Source organism: Tubulanus polymorphus, chromosome 1 (assembly GCF_964204645.1).
Source record: "Tubulanus polymorphus chromosome 1, tnTubPoly1.2, whole genome shotgun sequence".
Taxonomy (NCBI): domain Eukaryota; kingdom Metazoa; phylum Nemertea; class Palaeonemertea; order Tubulaniformes; family Tubulanidae; genus Tubulanus; species Tubulanus polymorphus.
The window spans coordinates 19175668-19203343 of NC_134025.1; the positions used below are offsets into that span (position 1 = coordinate 19175668).

At 36.8% G+C, this 27676-nt stretch overlaps 1 protein-coding gene across 2 annotated transcripts in view; it reads right to left on the minus strand.

The window, feature by feature from the left end:
• LOC141907858 (uncharacterized) overlaps nt 1–24212 on the minus strand; it is a 115521-nt gene extending 91309 nt beyond the window's left edge. For both annotated transcript variants that reach the window (XM_074797614.1, XM_074797605.1), the window contains exon 1: nt 24002–24212. In XM_074797614.1, the coding sequence (XP_074653715.1) occupies nt 24002–24068 (67 nt within the window). In that variant the 5' untranslated portion in view covers nt 24069–24212. The remainder of the gene's footprint in view (nt 1–24001) is intronic.
• Between the last annotated feature and the right edge of the window lie 3464 nt (nt 24213–27676).

Below are 27676 nucleotides of genomic sequence, written 5' to 3' on the forward strand. Positions count from 1 at the left end.
TGACGACTGAGTTTCAAGTCGTCATGGATATGTTGACTTGTCGCGAGGAAAATGGTCGAGAAAACGAAATATGTCGTCAAAACGTCACGATATATCGACATATTCATGTCGACTTGACGCGATATATCGTGGTATGTCGACATAAATATGGCGACTTATCGAGTTGGAACCCTTATTGTTCCGTAGATATAGTGTCGAATATTAAGGTCATTTTGGCAGATTCTTTTTTTTTTAAAGTGATATTAAAGCGATCATTCAAGTGAAATGAAATCAACTTAATGAAAGATCTACGGAAGCGATAAAGGGCCTCGAGTTGTCGCGTTCCAACTCGACAAGTCGCCATATTTATGTCGATATATCGCATCAAGTCGACATGAATATGTCGACATATCGTGACGTTTTGACGACTTGAAACTCAGTCATCATATCACTGGCGTCCTCATCTTTCAGCAACGCCAGTCACATGGAGTCGTACGTGTTCTACTTTCTGCTACGCGACACGACTGTCACAACCAACTGACGCGCTCTTGCGACTGGCAGAAACTAGTCGCACACAATCGTATTGCAACCGACTTGCACCCAAACTTGCGATGCAATGCGAGGATCGCATCGTGTCACAAGACCAACCTACGTCCGGCTTCAAGTTACTGCGGAGCTCCAGAAATATCTTTTTTTTCGTTCAAAAGACCTTTCGCTTGAAAATTCTTTCGTCGGAACAAAATTTATTTCGTTCGAACCAATAATATTCTATACCAATGAACCAATTTGAAAAAATCGTTAAAACAAAGTTGAACAAACTTTTTTTTGTCCAAACGAAAGGTTTTTCGTTCGAACAATCGTTCAATTGAACAGGATCGTTTTAATTTGAACAGAATTTTCTTGTCAGAACATTTAGTTTTTCGTTCGAGCAAGTATATTGAAAAAAGTTTTTTCTTCGAACCGAAAGTATTAAGTATTTCGTTCAATCGAACAGAATTGTTTTCATTCAAACATTCGTCCGAAAAAATTGTTTTCGCTCAACCAAATTTTTTTGCCGGGACTAAAAATTTTTCATTTCTACAATAACATAGCTTTTTATTCGAACACATTTTTTGTCAGAATGAAGAAAATTTTTGGTTCAAGCAAAAAGCGTATTGTTCTATCAAACAGAATTATTTTCATTCGAACAAGATTTTCTTGTTGGAACAAGTTTTTTGGTCGAACAGCGTGTTAAGGTCGATTTGGAAATTTACTCGGTCTGGTATATGTTGGATTACTGTGTATGTCATTTGTCAGTACATTAAACAGAAGACAACGTAGGATACTACCTTGCGTGACTCCACTAGTTTGACCGACTTATTCCAAGATGAGGCGTTCCGTTGATTTCGGCTACAAGTTTTCGTTCAGAGATAACTGCTGAGCCATTCGGACGACCTATCATTGATACTGTTTCCTAATAGCCTGTTTTGTAATGGCTGATGTTGTGCCTTATCAAATGCTTCGTCGAAATCCACCGTTGAACAGGATTTTAAGACTGTGCAGAAAACCTGTTATCGCTGCTTTGCAGCTATATTTATTATTATTATTTTATATCACACTATTTTCACTAAAAGACCACAGGCTTTGTTACCTTGCCGCTGTTGTTGATACAATCCGTATGATATCGTTCAGTTCACTGAGATCTACAATTACTCCGCGTGTTTTTTCACGAATCATCGTGACAAAAGCACTGTCGGGCCGTAAACATCGAAAAATTGAACCCCATTCAAAGACCCGACATGTTTTTCTAAGTCGTCTTTACGAAAGCTACCGCACATTTCTTGTCACGTCGATTATCAATTCAAGCATAAATTAACAAATTTATTACCCAAAGATTGCACATTCAGTCGCGGTTTTTGAAAACTAATTTTAACAATAGCCCATTTTTCTCATCAAATCATATTACCGATATACAGGAAATATACTACTTTAGATTTTAAAAGCACTGTCGAGCCGTAAACATCGACGAATCGACGTGTGTCACTACATCGTCGTTCCGGGGATCAGCTGCGAGTTTCTCCTCATCATGAGAATCAAATCGAGTACAAATTAATTTATTACTACCAGTGATTAGGCTGCAGGTTTCAAGCAGTTAGTTTAACAATACCTTTTTTTCCTTACAAAATTTAAACCGTGTATTTACTAAGATAAATCTTTAGTGTACCGGGGAGTCTTAGGCCTAAACTAAACACGCTGACGAGATAAAGCGGAGAAAAGCAGTTGTGTCGACGAGGTATCAAAATAAAAGAATATATTACTTAATTCGGCCGCGGGCTTCAACCTCTATATCAATACCATCAATACTCTATATTTCCAACAGTACATACCGATCATTGTCAAATGAACAAGGTATTTACTAAATACAAGTATATAACACACACCTATCCGTATGCTGGACACACTTGACATTCGGAGTATTCGCTGTGGGGGAAAGGAGATCGTTCGCTGTGTCGCTTGAAGTGTTTATCGAGTTTTACGCGACCTTAAGGCTTTAGGCCTACCGGTACTGACCTTTACTGTCTCAAACAAACACAGTATAATTGTTGCATTTATTAACGGACTCATTGCATTGAACTTCAAAACAAAATTTACGCCTTAGGAGGGTTGTTATTCAATAGGCCTACGATCCTATCTGTCCGGATGTTAGGCCTACGCATATACATAGGCCTACATAGGCTAGTAGCCTCTACTAGGTTAATGCTAAGTTCACTGTAAAGGAAGAATCAGATTTATTAAAATGCATGTTAATTAGTGATTAACTGATTCTGACTTGTAACGATCAATCACAATTATCAATTTTACAGCCAAAAATGAAGATTTTTTTGAAAATTTCGTCTGAGCAGACAGCTTTATAAGCCAGATTTTTCATTTGAGTTTTTTCATCATAAATGAAACTGGTATTTCATTAATTCCTAATGACTTAAGCCGGGTGTAGGTCGGCCTTGCGACGGCTTGTATCTCACTGCGACGCCATTCACTGCGACCACCCGCGACGATTGTGTCGCAACGACTCATTGACCTATGCTCCCTTGCAACGGGTTGCGACTGTCAGCAATGCCAGTCACAAGGAGTCGCACGTGTTCTACTTTCTGCGACGCTACACGACTGTCATAACCGAACTACGAGCTCTTGCGACTGGCAGAAACTAGTCACACACAGTCGATGAAAATCATATCATAACTGACTCGCACCGAAACTTGTAATGCAACGCGAGGATCACATCGCGTCACAAGGCCGACCTACGTCCGGCTTTGAGTTACTGCGGAGACCCAGAAATATCTTTTTTTTCGTTCAAAAGACCTTTCGTATGAAAATTCTTTCGTCAAAACAATATTTATTTCGTTCGAACCAATAATATTCTGTTCGATTGAACCAATTTGAAAAAATCGTTAGAACAAAGTTGAAGAAACTTTTTTTTGTCCATTCGATCGAACAGAATCATTTTAATTTGAACAGAATTTTCTAGTCAGAACATTAAGTTTTTCGTTCGAACAAGTACAGGGTGTCCCATTAATTACTATACATAAAGAACTGCCTGTATCCTCCACATTTCTCAATGTTTTGATTTTCCACCAAAGGATAGAATGTAACGGTACTTTTTGATTATTATCATGGTTGCTATGGTAATTTGCTTAGTGATTTCCTAGCAACTGATTACATTGTTGTAGGGATTTTGTGTAATTTCGATTTAGAATAGATCACTTTTAAATCATGTGTATGTCAATGAAACAAAAAGCCTAGACTGTATGCTGTTTTTTTAGGAAACCAAATCTTTCTGTCAGTCTGAATCACAGATTTTGGAGTTAAAAATCCCTATCCGATTGCAGAAAAGCCACTTAATGTCATCAAGTGAGCTGTCTGTTGTCTACTAGGTGTGATCTTTTGATTTGCCATACAGTCGGTCATCCAATGGGCCTATAATCGGGCCATACTTTTTGACAAAAAAGGAAATGGTGACTATGAATAGAGCCGGCTATCATACGATGCCGATTCAGTACTCCATTACAAAACTGTGTAGATGTCTAGAGGAAGTCTCAATCCAGTGTGGTTCCAACAGAATGGTGTGCAATGTTTTACAGCACGCAAAACAATTGATGACCTGCATTGGCATTTTGGTCACAGTATCGCAGCGCTGCAAACTGTGCTACTGGACCCCATACTCGCCTGACCTAAATCCACTGGACTTTTACTTGTGGGGCTTCTGCTGAAGGACACAGTGTACTAAAACAAACCAAAACTATAGATGATTTAAAGAGAAACGTCTGCAATAACACAGATGATTGGCAACGTACAGAGAAATTTCAACAATAAACTGAATCATGTGATAAAATTGACAGCTTCTCTCATCTAGTATATTTTGTAAACCAATTGGATTTTAGTAAAGTAATTTTTTGTGGTGAAAAGTATTATTGTAATCCATCTATCCTGGAGATTTGGCTGATATATCTCAAGCGGTTTGAAAATGACAGGCAGTTCTTTATGTATGGTAATTAATGGGACACCCTGTATATTGTAAAAAGTTTTTCGTTCAATCGAACAGAATTGTTTTCATTCAAACATTCGTTCGAAAAAAATTGTTTTTGCTCAACCTAATTTTTCTTGCCGTGACAAAAAGTTTTTCATTTCAACAATAACATAGCTTTTTATTCGAAAACATTTTTTGTCAAAATAAAGAAAAATTTTGGTTCAAACAAAAAGTGTATTTTTCGATCAAACAGAATTGTTTTCATTTGAACAAGATTTTCTTGTCGGAACATTAAGTTTTTTGGTCGAACGGCGTGTTAAGGTCGTTTTGTAAATTTACTCGGTCTGGTATATTTTGGATTACTGTGTATGTCATTTGTCAGGACATTAAACAGAAGACGACTTAGGATACTACGTAGGCTACCGGTATGCAAAAAATCATTTCATTTAAAATCAAACAAGAAAAAAAATATATAAAAAAGGACTCAATTTTGGTCAGTGTGAACTTTTAATGATAACTGACTTTTTACGAGAATGAAATCTTCGAAAAATTGATTATGGGCCTTTTGTCTGAACTAATGTTCATAATTGTAATACCTCCCTTGAATGATGTAGAACTAAAACTATGAGTGACCCAATAAGATACGGTCAAAACTTGGTGGGAGCCTGGGTTTCATCGGAGGTTTTTTCATTTTTATCGTACGGACCAATCATGTCAGAAGCTCCAAAGTTCTTCAAATTTGAGGCCAGTCAGTGCCGGTTACTGACGAAACAAAGTTTATCCACTGATATGATTTTTAATAATTTCACGATTCCATAGGATTGCTTTAACGTTAAGTAGCTTACATCTTTACTCAGACAATCGTTGTTATTCGTGACCTACACTGTGGCGCACGTACTCTATAACTGATGCATACACGCAGTGAACACGAGAGTATAAGGCTGTATTGCCTACGCGACTGTACACTACTGTTTTCAACGAGAATGCTCCACTGTGCCACAGTTAACAAACTAATACAAATAATCAGGTTCCAAAACAGATCGCTAATGCGAACGTTAATGAAATGACTTCAATTGATGATAATAAAGTATTGCAGTTGAGTAAATATCAGACTCATCTCTAAAAATTCGATGCTATCAGTAAATCAGCCGTGTAACGAACACAGAAGTAAATTTCCGCATTTTGAAACCACATTTTCATCAGATATCTAGATGCAACGTTACCTTATGCATGGGATATCAAAACTAGATGAATCATTGAACACATCGCACACAATAAATCGTTATATCATACGCCTTGGATATCATCAGTATTATACTGATATCCATTCGCGCTAGAAATGATGAATATCAACCTATTCAATCATGCCGCCATTTCGTTTGTGAAATAATGCGCACCAGCTGATCGACCTCGTTCAATGTTATGACGTCATGATGGAAGTCAAAACCCGGTCAACACAAATTTTATAGAACCAAGATTTTGAGGGGTTTCGTCTTTGAAAGCCCATTACTACCGAACCAAGCGTCGGAACTTGGCGATATAAAGTTATTCCAAGGCAAATAGCATTGAATTTTCACATGTGTTATTTTGGACAGTTAAAGATGCTGCATAAAAAAACGTGCCCAATATAAATTTAATTTTTGAAACTTTTTGGTAAATTTCTCAAAAAATATGAAACCCACGGCTTTCAACTTTGCGCACCATAAAGAAAACCCAAATATATTTTTGCTTAATCCGTTCAATTCGCCCATTAGTAGTGAAATAACAGGCCAATGAAATTGCGTTTGAGCGTGCTAAAAATAGCTTCGAGCGTAGTGTATTAAGCATACGAATGATTATCGATTGGCCAGACCGTTGACATAGGCTCGCTAACGCGAGCCAAAAATCGTTGTTTATTTCTGAATGCCAATTCCTCACTGAACAAATTGATGAATAAAGGTAAATCAACCTAGCATGAACGAAATTATCGATCAAAACGCGCAAGGGCAGCATGTGCGACAGACTAGTTAATGCACCTGCCACCAGGAGACTTTGAAAACACCATATCTTCGGTTAAGCCACTTTGGTACATCGATACTTTTTACGTGGTAGCCCTTGTATGTAGCTGGATCCACATATCCAGCATATTGTTGTTCAAGGTTGTGCTTCTTTAGCAAAACAAAATGACATAAATTGTTTCTTTTGCTCAGTTAGTTGACAAACCAATAATTCGTCAGTTTGTTGTTATTTATATGTCTCGGAGCAAAGACCTGTCTGACACTAATTGGTGTAATTAACAGTTTAGCAAAACATTAGTCTGTAATGAAGAATGTATAAAATGTATCATCTTTAATGTAAAGGGGCAGTCTGTGTTTGGAGTTCTTACTAAAAGGACATTCTACCAACCGGACAATATTCAGCGAGTTGAAAATAAATACATAAATTTCATGAACGAAAGCTTGACGAGTTGCTACTTGGAGTTCTGATCGGAATATTCTACAATAAACACTGAAGCGAGTTTACTGTTGTTAAATTGGTGGAGAACCCGTGAGCAGAGAACCGGTACGTATTTGTCAACAACGCAGCTACAATAATCATCTGAAGCAGATAAACAGTCATCAGCACCAGAGCGAGATAAGAAAATCATGACGTTCTTCATCAACGACCAGCCATTGGAGTGGAGAAACTACCATGATGGAAAAACCCAGCATCAAAGAAACTATCTTCAAGTGCCAAAGAACTTCCATGATAAATGTGAATGGTGTGGTAAGTGGGATAAGGTCTATTCACACAAGTGTCATGCATTGATATCTAGGTGTAATCTTTGTAAGCAAATAGGAGATTTCGTTCAATGTTGTAGATTTAGGAATACGGGAATAGATAATAAATGCTCAATTCAAAATAATATAACAAACGAACCTAAAATTAAAATTAAATGTGAAAAGCAGAAATCAAGAGATAAAATAGGATTTCAAGAATACAATCTTAGAAAATTCATAGCTTGCCAAATGCCCTTTAATTCATTAGGAACTGCAATGTTCATAGAGGTTAACTCTAGTCACCAAAATTACAGAAATGAAATTTCTAAATTTAAACGAGATATGAAAATCTTGCAAATTATTAACGAGGAATTAGAATCTGAAAATTTGGCATTTAGACTCGAACAGAAACATAAGGAAGGTATTGTAGCCAAAGCCAAAATTGATACTGACAAATTGGCAAATCAATTATCTGACACCAAAATAATAGTGGAACAGCTTAAAGCTAACAAAACCACTCTGAGTCAAGAAATAACCGAATTGAATTTTGAACTAGAGAAGTGGCGATCGCAAAATACAGAACAAATATGTAAAATAGAACAGTTACAAAGACAAATCAGTATAAACGAACAACATAAACAGAGCGTTAAAAAGACCTAGTGACCAATTGTCAGAAGATAACAAAAATCTTAGAAACAAGTTAACAATCTTGGAGAGAGAACACATGTTTGTTAATCCGGTCAAAATATCAGAATGTACTGTCTTAGCTGAGCATTTGGATAATACTAAAAAGAACTCTGCCAGAACAAATTGCATTGTGGGACCTGGCTAGCTATAGGCCACAACGTAGATTTGGATAATACTAAAAAGAACTCTGCCAGAACAAATTGCGTTGTGGGACCTGGCTAGCTATAGGCCACAACGTAAATTTAGAAAACCTTTTCGCAAGGTTGACACTGGCAGTAGATTGGATCTAGGTATCCACGTCTCCATTACAGTGATCAATCGTCTATATATGATTAAAGCATTTTCTGAGCCTTTCCAAATACAGATGCAAAACAATATATTCGTCCCTGGTGACGCATCAGTGAGGGATCTTAAATGCGAAATGCGAGATACATGGCTTAAGGAATTTTATCCATTGGAAATTGACAGTATGTTTTTAGTTTGTGAAATTAAAAAAGGTCAACGATTTAGGTTAAATGATGATTTGAAATTAACTAATATAGCCAAAGACTGTGGTCTTACGTTGCCACTGCTCTTCGACATAAAATCTAAATTTGACTAATACAAATATATTATGATTCCCTAGACTTTAAATTAGTAAAATTCTCATCAATGCATGTTTACTTGTGTAATGTCTGTCCTGGTTGTCCACACCGATAGAATTTGAGAACGGAACTGTAAATTTCGGTCTCTTTCTGTATCGCAATATAATTCATTCTCAGAACATTGCCGCCATCAACAGAGTTACGCCATTGGAGTTAGCGTGCAGTGAAAACTCGTATATCGTGAACTTTTAACGACGACGAAAGCACGTGTATATGGCAGGAATGAATTTAGTAAAACTCTTTTTACTGTGATTACGAAACATGTTGATATTCTATTCAGCTTTTGCTGACAAAAGTTTGAAGGATAGTAAGGAAGGATTTAGAAACAATAATATACATGTATACTTTTAATCGCGCTGTTGTTTTAATTCACCATTAATTAATTATTACTCACACAATCAGTTAGACATCTGTCAATTCGACACCTGTGACAACAGTTTGTTTTGTAATTAATTGTGTGCTCAAACATGTCTGTCAACTTTTATAGAATTATATAAATAGAATGTAAATCCATGAACAAGCAGTTGAGTTTGAGACGAGTCTTGGAGCCTGAAATATCTTGCAGGCAAATTCCCTATATTTGTTATTGTCGCATGGGCCGCGAGCGGGGGACTTGGTATCCGCCTCCGTCCGTCCGTCAGTCAAAATGAGCTTGTGAAAATTCTCGTGATTAGACCAAAAAATGATACCTTGTTTCTCATTCCCCGACTGGGTCTGATAAATTAACAGTAAAAATTGTAACCAGAGGCCCATGGGCCTGAAGCATTGGTAGATTAAACTGCGGTAAGGTATTAATTGGTTAATGCTTCACATCTGCCACAAATGTTCTATGACGATGTTGACTGGGAGGACCACAGACCTAAGAATTGAATGAATTTCATTTTACTGTCGAACTATTCAGCCTACGCTATTTTATTGTTAAACCTCATTAATGCAATTTTGTTATAGACAAAACTAGTTTATTCTGATGTTTTCCATGATGTCCTAGCCAAGAGATTTATATCAATCAAAATTTGTATACAAAAACCCATTTAATACAACAATTTCGGCACTTTCCCCTACACAAGATTCGCATTCAACGTACAACCTTGCAGCAATCATTTGAAATGATTATTCCAAGGTACAACTGTAAGGGTAATCTCAACTGACTGTGGTTTTTCTTGCATGAACTGTTAGGCCCTATTGCTGAATGATGAGAACAACTAGGGGTCCAGGGACACCATGCCCACTTGGGAGGTGGTTTCAAATGCTCAACAATCTAACATTTTCAATATTCAAACAAATTTCCAATACATTGTGCTAACACAATATGCTTAGGTATCAATATAATGTGGAAAAACTTTTTCCCACCTACGAATGAGTACTGATGACGCCAATATGGCTGCCAATTGCGCCATAATTGGCTGATCAAAAATACATGTCAATACAGGTCATAGGTCGGCCATCTTGAGTCCGATCGACCCAATTTTTCTTATGTTGATGGGCCCTTGGGAGGTACAAATATACACAAACAATCAAGGTTATTGATAAAAGTGTCTTCAAAATTTCCCTCGAAAACTTCGAAAATGTGTAAAAAGTGCTGATATTGGCAAACAACAATGGCTGCCAGTCGGCCATCTTGAATCTGATAGGGCCAGTTTTTGGCCTGAAGATGTGTCTAGGGTAGATACATGTATAAACCAAATATCAAGACATTACCTTGAAGCGTCTTCAAAACTTCCAATAACTGGATTCCGTCTACGGACGAACGGACAAACGGACGGACGGACGAAAAGTGAACGCAATAGCCCGCTGGGACTAAAGTCCCAAGTGGGCTAAAAACGTGTAAAAAGTGCTGATTTTGGCAAACAACAATGGCTGCTAGTCGGCCATCTTGATTCTGACAGGGCCAGCTTTTGGGCTGAAGATGTGTCTAGGGTAGATACATGTGTAACCAAAATATCAAGACATTACATTGAAACGCCTTCAAAACTTCCCAAAATAACTGGATTCCGTCTACGGACGGACGACAGACGAAAAGTGAATGCAATAGCCCACTGGGACTAAGGTCCCAAGTGGGCTAAAACCTACAGTAGCGGCAAATAAGCATCGCGATATTGCAATTTACGACAAACGTGTAAATTTAATCACTGTTGTGGTGTTCAACGCATGGAAAAGATAATAGGAGTTATTTTTCCGTAGTTTACCGTTTGATTTTTCGTGTCATCATGAAATGGTTTTAACTTTAGTAAAGGCGTTCCTGCGCGATCAACTCCAAGACATAACTTACCTATACGGGTTTCAGTCATGAGTAGGCCAACTGTTCCACTGCTCCAGAAATATGTATTCTGCCGCTGAGAATTAATCCCAATTAATCTCATTGCTTCTGATAGGAGGAATAACAGTGATATTTAAAGACTATGATATTTATATACCAGGGTTACATAAATTTATGTTTTTCTATTCAAAAGAGGCCATCCCCCATTCTTCACTGCCAATGTCGATGCGGACATATCACTACGCAATTGCTTAACCCCCTCTGATCTACCACATAACTAACGAGAAAAATGCGATAGAATAACTTTTTGGGCCAATTAATCAGAAATCCAGCAACGCTATCTTGTAGGGAATAATTGAAACATTATTTTGAGTCATTTTCAGCTGTGTCTAATGTTTTACGAGAACAGAGTTACAATTTGAAGTTACTATGAAAATGAGAAGAGTCGGCGCTTTATTACTACGACTTTTGATCCATTTTACTAGCATTGGCATGACGTCATCGACGTCAACCAATGCTAAAAATAAAATGCTGCCGGCCAGGCTTAAGAGTTAACACCTTTTTCTTTTTATGATGAAAATAAAAACCGGCCGGGCAGGTCAATACAAGTAGTATATGGTAACGACTTAAAACTAGAGGTCCAGGGACACCATGCCCACTTGGGAAGTGGTTCCAAATGCTCAACAATCTAACAATTTCAATATTCAACGCCCCCTGGTGACCATATACAGAATCCAATGAACTTGAAACTCACCACAATCATAGAACATGTCAGCAGCTACGATTTTGTAATTGATTGTGATAACAAAATATGCCTCGTTACCACTTTAATATGGAAATACTAAAGTATTCTACTATTCAACGCCCCCTGGTGACCATATTCAAAACCCAATGACCTTGAAACTCACCACAATCATAGAACATGTCACGAACTATAACTTTGTAATTGATCATGGTAACAAAATATGCCTAGGTACCGATATAATAAGGAAATACTAAGACTAAGTTATTCTACTATTCAACACCCCCTGGTGACCATATAGAATAACTAATGGCCTTAAAACTTGCCACAATCATAGATGATGTCATGAGCTACAACTTTGCAATTGATTGTGGTTACAAAATATGCATTGATACGAATATAATATAGAAATACTAAGATATTGCATTATTCAACGCCCCCTGGTGGCCATATACAAAAACCAATGGCCTTGAAACTCACCACAATCTACAACTTTCTAAATGATTGTGGTAACAAAATACGCTTAGGTATCAATATAATGTCATAATTGGCTGATGAAAATTACCTGTCTCAGGTATAAAAAATCCCTTTCCAAAGAATACCCATCACAAATTGCAATGAGAAATGATAAACCAGTAGGAAGCTACAGGACTCAGAATTTGGGCCAAAATTAACATTTTTGGGCACTAAAAAGGTCATAGGACGGCCATCTTGAGTCCGATCGACCCAATTTGTGTTATGCTGATGGGCCCTGGGGGAATTCATATATATCCGAAAGATCAAGGTAATTGATCAAAGCGTCTTCAAAATTTCCCTCAAAAAGTTCAAAAATGTGTAAAAAGTGCTGATTTTGGCTAACAACAATGGCTGCCAGTCGGCCATCTTGAATCTGACAGGGCCAGTTTTTGGGCTGAAGATGTGTCTAGGGTAGATACATATGTAACCTAAATATCAAGACATTACCTTGAAGCGTCTTCAGAACTTCCCAAAATAACTGGATTCCGTCTACTGACGGACGGACGGACGCACGGACGGACGACGGACGAAAAGTGAACGCAATAGCACGCTGGGACTAAAGTCCCAAGTGGGCTAAAAATCATATGCCGAATAGCGTGAGGGCAGGACTCGAATCTACTACAACACTCCAACAATGGAAGTCATTGTTCCGTAACATCGACTTGTATTCAGACTACTCTAACTTGTCATTGTTACGTGCGATATGCACCGTAGCATTCGTTATCTTTAACGGATACACGAGAGTATAAGGCTATATTGCCTACGCGAACTGTACATGAACGTGAACGCTCATCCGCAGTTAACAAACTAATACAAATAATCAGGCTCCAAAACGGATCGCTAATGTGAACATCAATAAAATGACTTCAATTAATGATGATAAAACAAGTATTCCACTCGTGTAAATACCATCTCTAAAAATTCGATGCTATCATCAATGAATCAGCCGAAGTAAATTGCAGCATTTCGAACACTCCCTAAAGAAAAACAACTGACGAAATATCTTTTTGCTTAATCCGTTCAATTAGCCCATTGTTAGCGAAATTACAGGTTACTGAAATTGCGTTTGAGTGTGCTAAATAGCTTTGAGCATATTGTATTAAGCATACGAATGACTATCGATCGGCCAGACTGTTGACATAGGCCAAAAACCGATGATCCACTGCCTGTCCCTTCTGGTTATAGTAAGACTTTTATCGGGTAGGCTATGTACCACCAAAACTGACTGAGCTAAAGTGTAGGCCACCTGATGTGATCTCAAGTCAAGTTGAAATAGACATTAGACCTAATTGATCGAACCATTTACTACGAGGTTCAGCACTGTTACCCCAACAACGATTAGAACAGGTGACTTACTAATATTCTGATATCACCCTTTTTCCAGCGCAATTGCACTTTCGTACCCCCCTCCCAAAAATGTTTATTTCTGTATATCATTGATCATGGAGGTCTGGAGAATCAAAATAAATTACTTTAAGTCAAAATTCTGATAATTAAGGGTCGGCCATGTTTCTGCACTAATCACCACCTAAAAACGCCTGAACAAATATGTCTTAATAAATTTAATTTAATTGAATTGACAAAATTTCGTTTTTGGGCATATAACTTTCCTTCATCAGAACATATTTAAATCAATAGCTACACATGAAAATAATGCACCAGTCACTGAAAGTCCACGCCCTACGGGGCCGGAAAACAAAAATTAGCGCTGGCGGCGCTAGGATCGCTCGGTCGGGACTTTTCTTCCACCGCTATCGGTAACGTTATTTTCATCGCTACCGTAGCGCTATGGATCGCCTACACAGGGGATTCCTGCGCTATTAATCGCTTCAGTATTCGGGGAATTGTGCGATATGGATTGGCGTGGGGTACCAGGAATACTTTAACACTAAAACTGGCATCTGCAGTTTGAGAATTCTGAAATTCTATTTCTCTAAACGATATCATCAGAAAAATATTACAAACCAATGTTTGAACTAGGGGTCCAGGGACACCGTGCCCACTTTGGAAGTGGTTTCAAATGCTCAACAATCTAACAATTTCAATATTCAACGCCCCCTGGTGACCATTTACAAAAACCAACGACCTTGAAACTCACCAAAATCATAGAACATGTCAGCAGCTACGATTTTGTAATTGATTGTGATAACAAAATATGCCTCGTTACCAATTTAATATGGAAATACTAAGTCATTCCACTATTCAACGCCCCCTGGTGACCATATTCAAAACCCAATGACCACGAAACTCACCACTCATAGAACATGTCATGAACTACAACTTTGCAATTGATCATGGTAACAAAATATGCATAGGTACCAATATAATAACAAAATACTAAGTTATTCTACTATTCAACGCCCCCTGGTGACCATATAGAAAAACTAATGTCCTTAAAACTCGCAACAATCATAGATGATGTCATGAGCTACAACTTTGCAATTGATTGTGGTTACAAAATATGCATAGGTACGAATATAATAAAGAAATGCGAAGATATTGTATTATTCAACGCCCCCTGGTGGCCATATACGAAATCCAATTACCTTGAAACTCACCACAATCATAGAACACGTTATGAGCTACAACTTTCTAATTGATTGTGGTAGCAAAATACGCTTAGGTATCAATATAATTTGGAAAAACTCTTTCCCACTTATGCATGAGTACTGGTGACATAAAGATGGCCGCCAATTGCGTCATAATTGGCTGATGAAAAATACCTGTCTCAGGTATAAAACATCCCTTTCCAAAGAATACCCATCACAAATTGCAATGAGAAATGGCAAACCAGTAGGAAGCTACAGGACTCAGAATTCGGGCCAAAATTAACATTTTTGGGCAGTAAAAAGGTCATAGGACGACCATCTTGAGTTCGACCGACCCAATTTTTGTTATGTTGATGGGCCCTGGGGGGATTCACATATATCCGAAAGATCAAAGCGTCTTCAAAATTTCCCTCAAAAAGTTCAAAAATGTGTAAAAAGTGCTGATTTTGGCGAACAACAATGGCTGCTAGTCGGCCATCTTAATTCTGACAGGGCCAGTTTTTGAAGATGTGTCTAGGGTAGATACATGTGTAACCCAAATATCAAGACGTTACCTTGAAGCGTCTTCAAAACTTCCCAAAATAACTGGATTCCGTCTACGGACGGACGGATGAACGGACGACGGACGAAAAGTGAACGCAATAGCCCGCTGGGACTAAAGTCCCAAGTGGGCTAAAAAGTGATCTAATTGAGCTCTTAAAAACGGTAAAAATATGAATATATGGAAATAAAAAGTTAGTTGTTGAAGATGGCGCTAGCTAGCGCTGTGGGTCGCTATGGATCGACGTTGCGGGTGAGGACGTCGGCGCTATTTGATGCTGTGGATCGGGCCCGTACACAAGGACTAGTCGCTAAAGCTACGCTGTTACCGGTATGTGATCCACTCATTTTTTCGCCTCTGTCCCGGCGCTATGGATCGATAATTTTGGTTTCCCGGCCCCCATAGGGCGGGAACTTTCATTGACTAAAGTCTATTTATTTTAGATTGTCCACGATCTTTTCGGGATATTTCGCTTAATTTTGGGTGTGCATACCTCAAATAGGTCTTAAACCAATCAGCAGAGTTGTGCAGTCCAGATAAATCATCGATTCTATGTCCATTTTACACTGTTTAGAAGGATTGATGAATATTCTTGAAAACTGAGCTTTAAATCAGCGAGAAAGACTGCCATTTTGTTAATTTTTGCTTATTTCTTCATGCAAATGAGGCATTGCACACATGCGCAATGAGGGGGGGATGCGTCAATTATATCATGGGGGATGAAGCAGCTTCTTGTCGCCAAGAGACCAATCAACAACTCACAACATTACCCAAGAAAGCTGTTTTAGTTGTAGCGTTTTTTAACGTAAATACATTAAATGCAATTCCACATAGATAAGATAGCGTGACGAAGGCACCACCTGGTGTTGGTCTAAGGTAATAAATATGGCGTCGCTACAAGAGTTCGTTTCCGTCGCATGATCCCCTGGAGAGGAATCGTGAAGAGGCATCCTGCCGCCGGAAATAATCTTAAGTAGAGGTTTAATCGGAAGTGAAAAGTAAGAAAATTGGCATATCAACAACGAAAGTAGCTATAGATTCGCTATAGATAAAGTATATAAAATCATTCCTCAGAGGTCAGTATCACCACTCCCCAGCGAACAAAAAGGGAAAATAACACAATACGCGGGGCCAGCGCGTACCCTCCTGGCTATTTCCACACCGTGCACGTGGAATCTTCTGCACATAAACTCTGCCCGTCGATGCGGCGTGCACCGAACGAATCACTGCGATTCCCCTGAGCTTCTCCGCAACATCTCAATAAAATGGGGTCCTCGAGAGTAGTTAAGGCCTCATCCTCAAGCGGAACTGTGAATCACGAAAAGAACTAAGTTTACGAGTAGGATTTTAGGTAAAAGCATAACTATGAGAATTATATATTATTCGAAAATGTATAAGGTTTTGTAAATATACACGATAATTTTTCACTGTACAAATTATTCGTTATATGTACAACAAATGTACATTATATATATACCTATACGTATACATATACATATATATATCTTAAACTTGACTATAAATTTCAGTTCCTCGAAGGAAATAAATATAGTGCGCCGCGAACACTCGAAGCACTAGGGGTCCAGGGACACCGTGCCCACTTCGGAAGTGGTTTCAAATGCTCAACAATCTAACAATTTCAATATTCAATGCCCCTGGACCCATATACAAAAACCAATGACCTTGAAACCCACCAATATCATAGAACATTTCAGCAGCCACAATTTTGTAATTGATTGTGATAATAAAATATGCCACATTACCAACCTAATATGAAAATACTAAGTTGCTTTACTATTCAACGCCCCCTGGTGACCATATGCAAAACCCACCAATGACCTTGAAACTCTCAACTATCATAGAACATGTCATGAATTACAACTTTGCAATTGATCATGGTAACAAAATATGCCTAGGTACCAATCTAATAAGGAAATACTAAGTTATTCTACTATTCAATGCCCCCTGGTGACCATATAGAATAAATAATGTCCTTAAAACTCACCAAAATGATATATGATGTCATGAGCTACAACTTTGCAATTGATTGTGGTTACAAAATAAGCATAGGTACAAATATAATATAGAAATACTAAGTTATTGTATTATTAAACGCCACCAATGACCTGAAAACTCACCAAAATCATAGAACATGTTATGGGCTACAACTTTCCAATTGATTGTGGAAACACGCTTAGATGTCAATATAATGTGGAAAAACTCTTTCCCACCTACGAATGAGTACTGATGACACCAAGATGGCCGCCAATTGCGTCATAATTGGCTGATCAAGAATACAGGTATAAAAGATCCCTTTCCAAAGAATACCCATCACAAATTGCAATGAGGAATGGCAAACCAGTATGAAGTTACAGGAACCAGAATTTCGACCAAAATTGACATTTTTGGGCACTAAAAAGGCCTGATCGACCCAATTTTTCTGAAGCTGATGGGTCCTTTGGGGGTTCAAATATATATGAACCATCAAGGTAATTGATCAAAGCGTCTTCAAAATTTCCCTCAAAAACTTCAAAAATGTGTAAAAAGTGCTGATTTTGGCGAACAACAATGGCTGCCAGTCGGCCATCTTGATTCTGACAGGGCCAGTCTTTGGGCTGAAGATGTGTCTAGAGCAGATACATGTGTAACCCAAATATCAAGACATTACATTGAAGCGCCTTCAAAACTTCCCAAAATAACCAGATTCCGTCTATGGACAGACGGACGCTATGACGCTACGACGGACGGACGGATGAAAAGTGAACGCAATAGCTAACTAGGGGTCCAGGGACACCATGCCCACTTGGGAAGTGGTTCCAAATGCTCAACATTCTAACAATTTCAATATTCAACGCCCCCTGGTGACCATATACAAAAACCAATGACCTTGAAACTCACCACAATCATAGAACATGTCAGCAGCTACGATTTTTTTTCAGCTACGTAATTGATTGTGATAACAAAATATGGCTCGTTACCAATTAAGTATGGAAATACTAAGTTATTCTACTATTCAACGCCCCCTGGTGACCATATTCAAAACCCAATGACCTTGAAACTTACCCTAATCAAAGAACATGTCACGAACTATAACTGTGTAATTGATCATGGTAACAAAATATGCCTAGGTACCAATATAATAAGGAAATACTAAGTTATTCTACTATTCAACGCCCCCTGGTGACCATATAGAATAACTAATGGCCTTAGAACTTGCCACAATCATAGATGATGCCATGAGCTACAACTTTGCAATTGATTGTGGTTACAAAATACGCATTGATACGAATATAATATAGAAATACTAAGATATTGTTTTATTCAACGCCCCCTGGTGGCCATATTCAAAAACCAATGACCTTGAAACTCACCACAATCATAGAACACTTTATGAGCTACAAGTTTCTAATTGATTGTGGTGACAAAATACGCTTAGGTGTCAATATAATGTGGAAAAACTTTTTCCCACCTACGAATGAGTACTGATGATACCAAGATGGCCGCTAATTGCGTCATAATTGGCTGATCAAAAATACCTGTCTCAGGTATAAAACATCCCTTTCCAAAGAATACCCATCACAAATTGCAATGAGAAATGGCAAACCAGCAGGAAGCTACAGGACCTAGAATTCTGGCAAAATTGACATTTTTGGGCACTAAAAAGATCATAGGACGGCCATCTTGAGTCAGATCGACCCAATTTTTCTTAAGCTGATGGGCCCTTGGTAGATTCAAATATAAACTAAAGATCAAGGTAATTGATCAAAGCGTCTTCAAAATTTCCCTCGAAAACATGTAAAAAGTGCTGATTTTGGCGAACAACAATGGCTGCCAGTCGGCCATCTTGAATCTGATAGGGCCAATTTTTTGGGCTAAAGATGTGTCTAGGGTAGATACATGTATAAACCAAATATCAAGACATTGAAGCGTCTTCAAGACCTTAAAGCGTCTTCAAAACTTCCCAAAATAACTGGATTCCGTCTACGGACGGACGAACAAACGGACGCTATAACGGACGGACGGACGAAAAGTGAACGCAATAGCCCGCTGGGACTAAATTCCCAAGTGGGCTAAAAAAAGGTATAACAGGTCTGTGAGTAGAATGAGAGGAGCGATTAACGAAGAAAAGAGATAGGTTCTTCGACGTCGTAAGAGAAAGTGTGGAGTCGCCAAGTTGACTTGGGAGGACACATCGTCAGTGAATTCGTCGAAATAAAGTAAATAGCTTGATAGACGAGTCGCCGGGTTGACTCTCTACATCTGTCATCGGGAAGACATCTGATAATTCTTCGCTCACACTTAAACCACCACAGACCTGGATAAAACCTGACAAGCCGGAGCTCAGCCGAGCGTGTCTTTACCGAATCTTCTTGAAAACCTGGACCGAAGTGATTATGGATACTCAAAATGCAAGAAAAGGAACCGTTTTGACGGTTGTTTACTAATCCACACGTGTTCGCGACGTTACGATAAAAACATTACAATTTTTGAAGAGTTGAACGAAAACAAAACACCTGATTGAGCAAAAGCGCAAAAGCGCCACCCAATGTGTGTATAAATAATTAGGTGCTGACAAAAAAATGGAGGATGTCAGCACGGCAACCCGCAACAGCTGATCAAGTTGAAAACCGTTGCCAACGGTTCCACGCGGAGTCGAAAAGCAAGAAAAACGTATCTAAGGAGACCAATTAGGCATTTTGCCAACTCCCTGAACATGGTTATCTAAAAGAAAACTACAGATAAATAATAGGAAATATCGTGTCGGGCATTTTCACTACATAGTAAATAAACATGGCTTTGTCAAAGCTATCAAAAATATGCGGTTTGGAAATGATTTAGGCCTATGATAGCGCAAGCATTGCGGCCGTGCCCGCGTAGTGAAACATGTCCGAGCAATGTACTCTCCCCATTAAACTTACCCAGATCACATGGTACACTCTGCTGATTTTCATAAAGAAGTAAACAAACTGGAACAAAATGGCGGTTTCTCTTGCCGATTTAAAGTTCGATTGTCAAGAATATTCATCAATCCTTCAACTCGGTACCAAATGGATATAAAAACGATTATTTATCTGGACTGCACAACTTCACTGGTACGATTAAGACACAGGGGCTCGTATCAGAGTTGTAGGTAATGTATCTAGGGGTCCAGTGACACCATGCCCACTTGGGAAGTGGTTTCAAATGCTCAACAATCTAACAATTTCAATATTCATTGCCCCCTGGTGACCATATACAAAACCAATGACCTTGAAACTCACCACAATCATAGAATATGTCAGCAGCTATGATTTTGTAATTGATTGTGATTGATAACAAAATATGCTTCGTTACCAAATTAATAAGGAAATACCAAGTTCTTCTACTATTCAACGCCCCCTGGTGACCATATAAAATAACTTATGTCCTTGAAACTCACCACAATCATAGACAATGTCATGAGCTACAACTTTGCAAACGATTGTGGTAACAAAATATGCGTAGGTACAAATATAATATAGAAATACTAAGTTATTGTATTATTCAACGCCCCCTGGTGACCAAATGCAAAACCCAATGACCTTGAAACTCACCACAATCATAGAACATGTCACACTACAACTTTGCAATGGATCATGGTAACAAAATAGCCCTACGTACCAATCTAATAAGGAAATACTAAGTTATTCTACTATTCAACACCCCCTGGTGACCATATGCAAAACCCAATGACCTTGAAACTCACCACAATCATAGAAAATGTCATGAACTACAACTCGACCCAATTTTTCTTATGTTGATGGGCCCTTGGGAGGTACAAATATACACAAACAATCAAGGTTAACGATAAAAGGGTCTTCAAAATTTCCCTCGAAAACTTCGAAATTGTGTAAAAAGTGCTGATTTTGGCGAACAACAATGGCTGCCAGTCGGCCATCTTGAATCTGACAGGGCCAATTTTTTGCCTGAGGATGTGTCTAGGGTAGATACATATATAAACCAAATATCAAGACATTACGTACCTTGAAGCGTCTTCAAAACTTCCCAAAATAACTGGATTCCGTAGACGGAATGACGACGGACGAAAAGTGAACGCAATAGCCCGCTGGGACTAAAGTCCCAAGTGGGCTAAAAACGATAATCTGTTAATCCAATGTATATAGTATATATAAAATAACAAGGGGGCTAACGACGCTCACAAACTACCCAACTTCAGTCGCTTACTATTTCGTTATTTCTCATCCGATTTTGATAATCCAGGCATGATATGAAAGCTAAGTGGTATAAGCCCATCCGCTTATAAAAAGCTTATCACCAACGATTAGGTAACTAACTAGGTTTTTGCAAACTTTCAATGTCATGACATTTCAGTGGAGGGTTAGAAACTTTGATAGACATCCAATATGGCGCCGTTGACGTCGCGAACGGCGAATTCAACATAGCAAAAGTAAGTTTTTTGGGTCAAAGGTTACTGATTTTGAATCCCTAGCCCTCGGCCTCCCTGATAATATCAATAATTATGCAGAAACACAAATTCTTGGAAGGGGGGTACGAAAGTGTACGAAAGTGCAATAGCGCCCGGTAAAAGCGCAGATCCGCACCTCTCGTAAATAGTTCAATCAATTAGGCCTACATTAAATATCACTGATTCAGACTCAAAATGTCATCAGCAATTCAGTACACTGGTTTATTTTATAGTATCTTCACTAGAAAGTAGATTTTTAGCCTGGATTTTGTCTCGAGATCGTCACGATTTTTGAACCAGATGCCATATTGGATGGGACAATCTAAAGTGAAGATTTGTTTAGAATATTTGCTGAAACGATGTTTCATGACCCACTCATTTTGAGGAAGAAAAATATAACTTTCTTGTCAATTTCAACAATGATATCTGACAATTTGGTTAGCATTTATAACCTTAGTGACAGTTGAAAAAAATGATTAGGCTAGTTTATGCATAGTCTAGTAGGCCTACCTAGCCGCTCAAACAACGTCTAGGGCGAAAGTGCTCATATAAGGTTAATTTTCGTCCCTCATTTTGAGGGACGAGGCTTTGAGCGTCTATTTCACCCCTCAAAACACCATCAACTTACCTCAAACTGACTGTTCTGTAATCAGATGCAAGTTAACTATTGTTTGTGCATAAATTTGTAATCCTAAGTAACTTTTGACGATCGTAGTAGCTCAAAACTTTTGACTAGTCGCCTCAAAAAATAGTTGAAGTGAAGCAACATAACAAATATGGCGGCTTTTCATGGTGCATGATGGGAGTGCAAATTACGGATTCGAACTTAAACTTGGACTGACATTGATGCCAATGCAGATATTATTCTTGTTTCAAATTCTTAAGGTTGAAATTGACCAAAATTTAGGCTATGCGTTTTATCAACAAAAAATAACATTTAGAGTAATTTTAGGGAGACATATTGAATTTTCACATTTTATTAATTTAGTCCGTATTGGAAATCCTGATAGTGGCAATCAATTCAATTCAAATCAAATCAATAAATTCTCCGGTTCGCGATTTTAAATCATCAAAAATTTTTATCATAAAACACATTTTCAACGTCAACAAGGTAGGCCTAACTAATTAAATTATTTTAGTACAAAGGTTTGATTTGACACTAAAATCAGTTGTTGCATTGCAATTAGCCTAACAGGAGTTAACCTCTATATGATACTTTAGCGTCAGACGTTGTACGGAACCGTAACAACGACTGGTATTCAGACTAGTTTATGCACTGATTACCCTTAGTCAGTAACCTGTCTGTGGTTTAGTTTCACGATCGGATATTTTCACTAACCACAGTCAGGAATGGGAAGGTCATTTTTGTATGAAATCTTCGTCAGCCAATTTGACTGACGAGTAATTTGCCTGGCATTTCATTGTCTCTTAAGATATCCGTCTGATTTTTGCTGTAATCGACGCACAACAGATTCGTAGTTTGTCTAATACCTATAACACCTCACCTGACGATCTTAATCCATGTGCAAATCGGCCGTAAAGTGAGAGTAAATTTCCGTCGAGTCAACAGCTGCCATTTTGAAAATTACTGGAGGTGCTGGCACCTGTGGACTGAGGCCAGGACAACAGCACAAACTAACAAAGCGAAAAGACGAAATTGAAAAATATTAAGAAATCAACACTTATTCACATTTTTCTTTCACCAGAATTTATTATTTAATTATTTATTAAGGAAAACACGAAGATTTGAAATATAGGCTGGAAAACCATCAAAAATAAAAATTGTCGTTTCGTCTTGAAAGTTTTATATAAATCCTTGTAGGTCCCCTTGTCTTATCATGCCACATGTGCAATACAGAGAAACGGCGGCCAATGGCGAAATTTGTGGAGAAATTGGATTATTTCGAAAGGTACCTGTGTTAGTTTGTGAATTAAGCCATTAATTGTGGACTGAAGTGGATAGAAAGTATATTTTTGAAGTGTTACTTTTTTCAACCGTGTTTTGGCCCTTGTCATCCCTAACGTTGGTATAAGCCCATCCGATTATAAAAAGCTTACCACCAACGATTCGGTAACTAACTATGATTACCCTCACATCGTTTCGGTAATTACGTGGGACAAATCTTTAGGCCTACTTTAGATTTCCCAATCCAATATGGCGTCCTATTGAAAGATCGTCACGATTTTGAGACAAAATCCGGGCCAAAAATCTGCTTTCTAGTAGAGATATCATAAAATAAATCACTGCATTGGATTCTGTGAGACATTCTTAAGTTAGAACAGTGATTTGTATTTCAGTAGATTGCGTCAGTCACGAGAGGTGCGGATCTGCACTTTACCTAGCGCCCTTTTCCCTGATATCTGACCAGTAGAAAAATGAGATACGTCGGTAGGCTTACCAAAGATTAATAGAACCACGACTATTAGCAAAACTGCTATTATTTTCTCAGAATTCTTCAAGAGCATTTTTACATTCTCCGGCGCACCGCAGCGTTTAGCAATTTAGTTGATGTTTGCCAGGCACTCGGGTTATTGATAATGTAACGGTGGTGTTGAGTGGTTGTCCTGCAATAAATCCCACAAGAAATGTCCTTTAACTGATAAGTTTAAAAAATATTAGCCGCTGGCGCCACACAGTGGCAATATCGGGGAGTCATTACAAACTGCAGTGTGCGCACGGGGCCGGCGGGGCCGGGGGCCACGGCACAGGGGGCCTCTTTGCTAAATTGAAAACCACACCATATCACTATACGAAACCACAATACATTGTAATATGAACTACGATATGCAAAATATTAGTTACAACTTTAGTTACAATTAGAAACAACAGAAGATACATTCTTGAAATCTGAAATTGTGGGTGTTCGTCATAAACTAGTGAAAATATTTTAAGACACTGATGCGTTGGTGTAAATTATGGTCTAGAATTTCCCCTAAATCAGCCCCAGTGTGTTGTGGAAAATATCAAGATCATTACGCATGCTGAGTGTTGAAATACAACATGTGATAGGAAGTCCTTAATCGAGTTCTAGTTTTATCTATTAATCGGATCGTTTTAGGTGGTTGCCAGGTGGCGCCTCCTTGTCATATTTTTGGCGGGTTATGAGTTGATAATCCGCCATTATAATGTGTATCTGAAGAAATAAAGTGTGTTGTATTTTCTCAGATGGTTACAAAATATTTATCATTATTTCTTCAGTGGTTGTAACTGTGGAGAGATCCGTCGTCGCCACTGTCAAAGTCGTGTCACGTCCACGAGCCGCGCTGGTGTGAAATACAGAAATCGACTGTCGTTTCTGACCACCAGGTCTGCTTTCTGTTTCGGGAAATAAATCTGTTTGATACTGGAGTACTACTTAAACGTTTCAACTCGTTTAAATTTTAAAAATTCGTCTTAAATTTGGGTTTTGAATAAATTTTCACTCGTCTGTACTTTGAACAACTCTTGTTATTTGAATGTGGCTACGTCGTCACTAATTCACTTTGGTTATTAGTAATAGGGGTAATGGGCTTTCATACCAAAGGTCGAAAGGTCGAGCTCATAAAAAATGAAAAATATGAAAATAATAACAATTTCTATTTGAATTAGTAGCGAAACTCATAAAAAATGAAAAATAATTCTCGCACACTCGAATTTATTTTTCATTTTTTATGAGTTTCGCTACTAATTCAAATAGAAATTATTATTATTTTCATATTTTCATTTTTTACTCACTAGCCCTTTCGACCTTTGATATGAAAGCCCATTACCCCTATTACTCTTAAAATATTCTTATACGTGAATAAAATATAAATGAATAACATATACGTATAAGTAATTAGAAAAGTAGGCTTTCAAGCCAGAGTACGAGAGTACGAGCTCTTATAGAATAGATATATAGATATATTTCAAACATTATTTCAATATTTATATTTGTATGAGTTAGATTTTTAAACATTTAAAGTGTTAGTAAAGTGTGATTGAAATAATTCATATTTAAATCATTGAACTTCTAAAATCAATTTAAAAAAACAATTTAGTATTAAAATGGAAGCAAATAAGTACTACTGTTCAACATGTAATGTCAATATAGATAAATCCCAAAAAGCAAGACACAATAAAACTAAAACACATTTAGAGAATAAATTGAAATTAGAATATGAAGATGATATATTAGAAACTAAATTAGATGAATTAAAGAATGAAAAAGAAACATATAAATGTGATACATGTAATCAATCATTCAGTGATAAAAGATATTATAAAGAACATTTAAAATCTCATAGTCATATTAGAAATAAGAATAATGATATTTTAGGTGAGGATTATTTTGATGAAGATAACGATAAGAAACATAAGACAATTAAAAGAATAAGAAATAAATTAAACAATAAAAGACCATACATGGAAGATGTAAGAAATTATATTAATTCGTTAGATAATAAAAAAAGATATACAGATAACCGAAGCATTTAAAAGTGATATTGGTCCAGCTGCTATTAAGTTTAAATTTCATAAAGGAAAAACATTAGAAGAAAATAAAAAACATTTAGAAAATATGAAAAATATAAAAAATAATAACTGATGTTGAATATCCTAAAATTAGTATATCTTCTAAAGTAAAGTTTATAAAATCTGAAGATAAACCAATATATAATATAAATTCTCATTCACAACATGTTATATCTAAACAACATATAGATGATAAATTAGATAAATGTTATAATGAAGTAAAAACTAAAATAGAAGAGAAATATTTTGAAGGATCAGGTTTAATATTTGATGAAATAATAATCATGACTTTACATGTTTATAACACAAAATATAATAAGTTAACTAAATCAAAACCAATTGATGAAAATAATGTATCATATTATAAAGAACCAGATATTGAAGCATCGAGTTATATTAAACTACCATTTAAAACTAATGCTGTAATAAATGTACAAAATTTTGATTATAAATGTTTTCTATGGACAATTATAAGTTGCTTACATCCAACAGAAGATATTACACATAGTTTTAGAGTAACACATTATAAACAATTTGATAATTATTATAAGATAGATAAGTATCCTGTTAGAATTAAAAATATCCCAAAAATAGAAAGAGATAATAATTTAAGAATAAATGTATTTGATTTAATCAAATAGCCAGATACAAAAGGTAACAATATAAAACATTATACATTAGAACCTTTATACCTATCAAAAGATTATGATTTTAATGATGTTATAGATATATTATATTATGAAAATCATTATATGTGGATTAAACAAATCGATTTATTTTTTAAATCAGAAAATGATCACCATAAAATATATCTATGTAGAAAATGTTTACATAGATTCAGTAATGAAAGTACATTATTAAATCATAAACAATTATGTGATAATCATGATTATTGTAAATTAGTTTTACCAAATGAAAAAGATAAAATATTAGAATTCAAAAAATATGATTACAAAAATAAAGTACCATTTGTAATATATGGAGATTTTGAATCATTAAATAAAGAATTAACTGATCAAGATAGAAAAGAAATATATTATAAAAGAAAGAAATTAAATTCTAATGAAATTGATTTTTCAGATGAACCACCAAAAACAAATACTATTAAAAAGATTCATCAATCAGCTGCAGCTTTCGGGTTATATATTAAATCTGATTATCCAGAACTAATTGAAAGTGAATATTATGATTATAGAAATGAAAATGTTATCAATCATTTTTGTGACTTATTAATTGAATATGAAATAAAATTTAATGAAAAGTTAAATGAAAATATAGAAATTATAATGACAGAAGAAGATAAAGAAGCATTTGAGTTTGCAGATAAATGTTATTATTGTGAAAAGATATTTAATTATAAAGATAAAAAAGTAAGAGACCATGATCATTTGAATGGAAAGTTTAGAGGCGCTGCACATGAGAATTGTAACTTACAAGCTAAGAAAATTAACTTTGTACCAGTTATATTTCATAATCTATCAGGATATGATGCACATTTATTTATCAAACAGTTATGCCATAAAATAGAAGAAATTAATAATGAAATAGAAAGATTAAATTCAAATAGATCAAAAGATAAAAT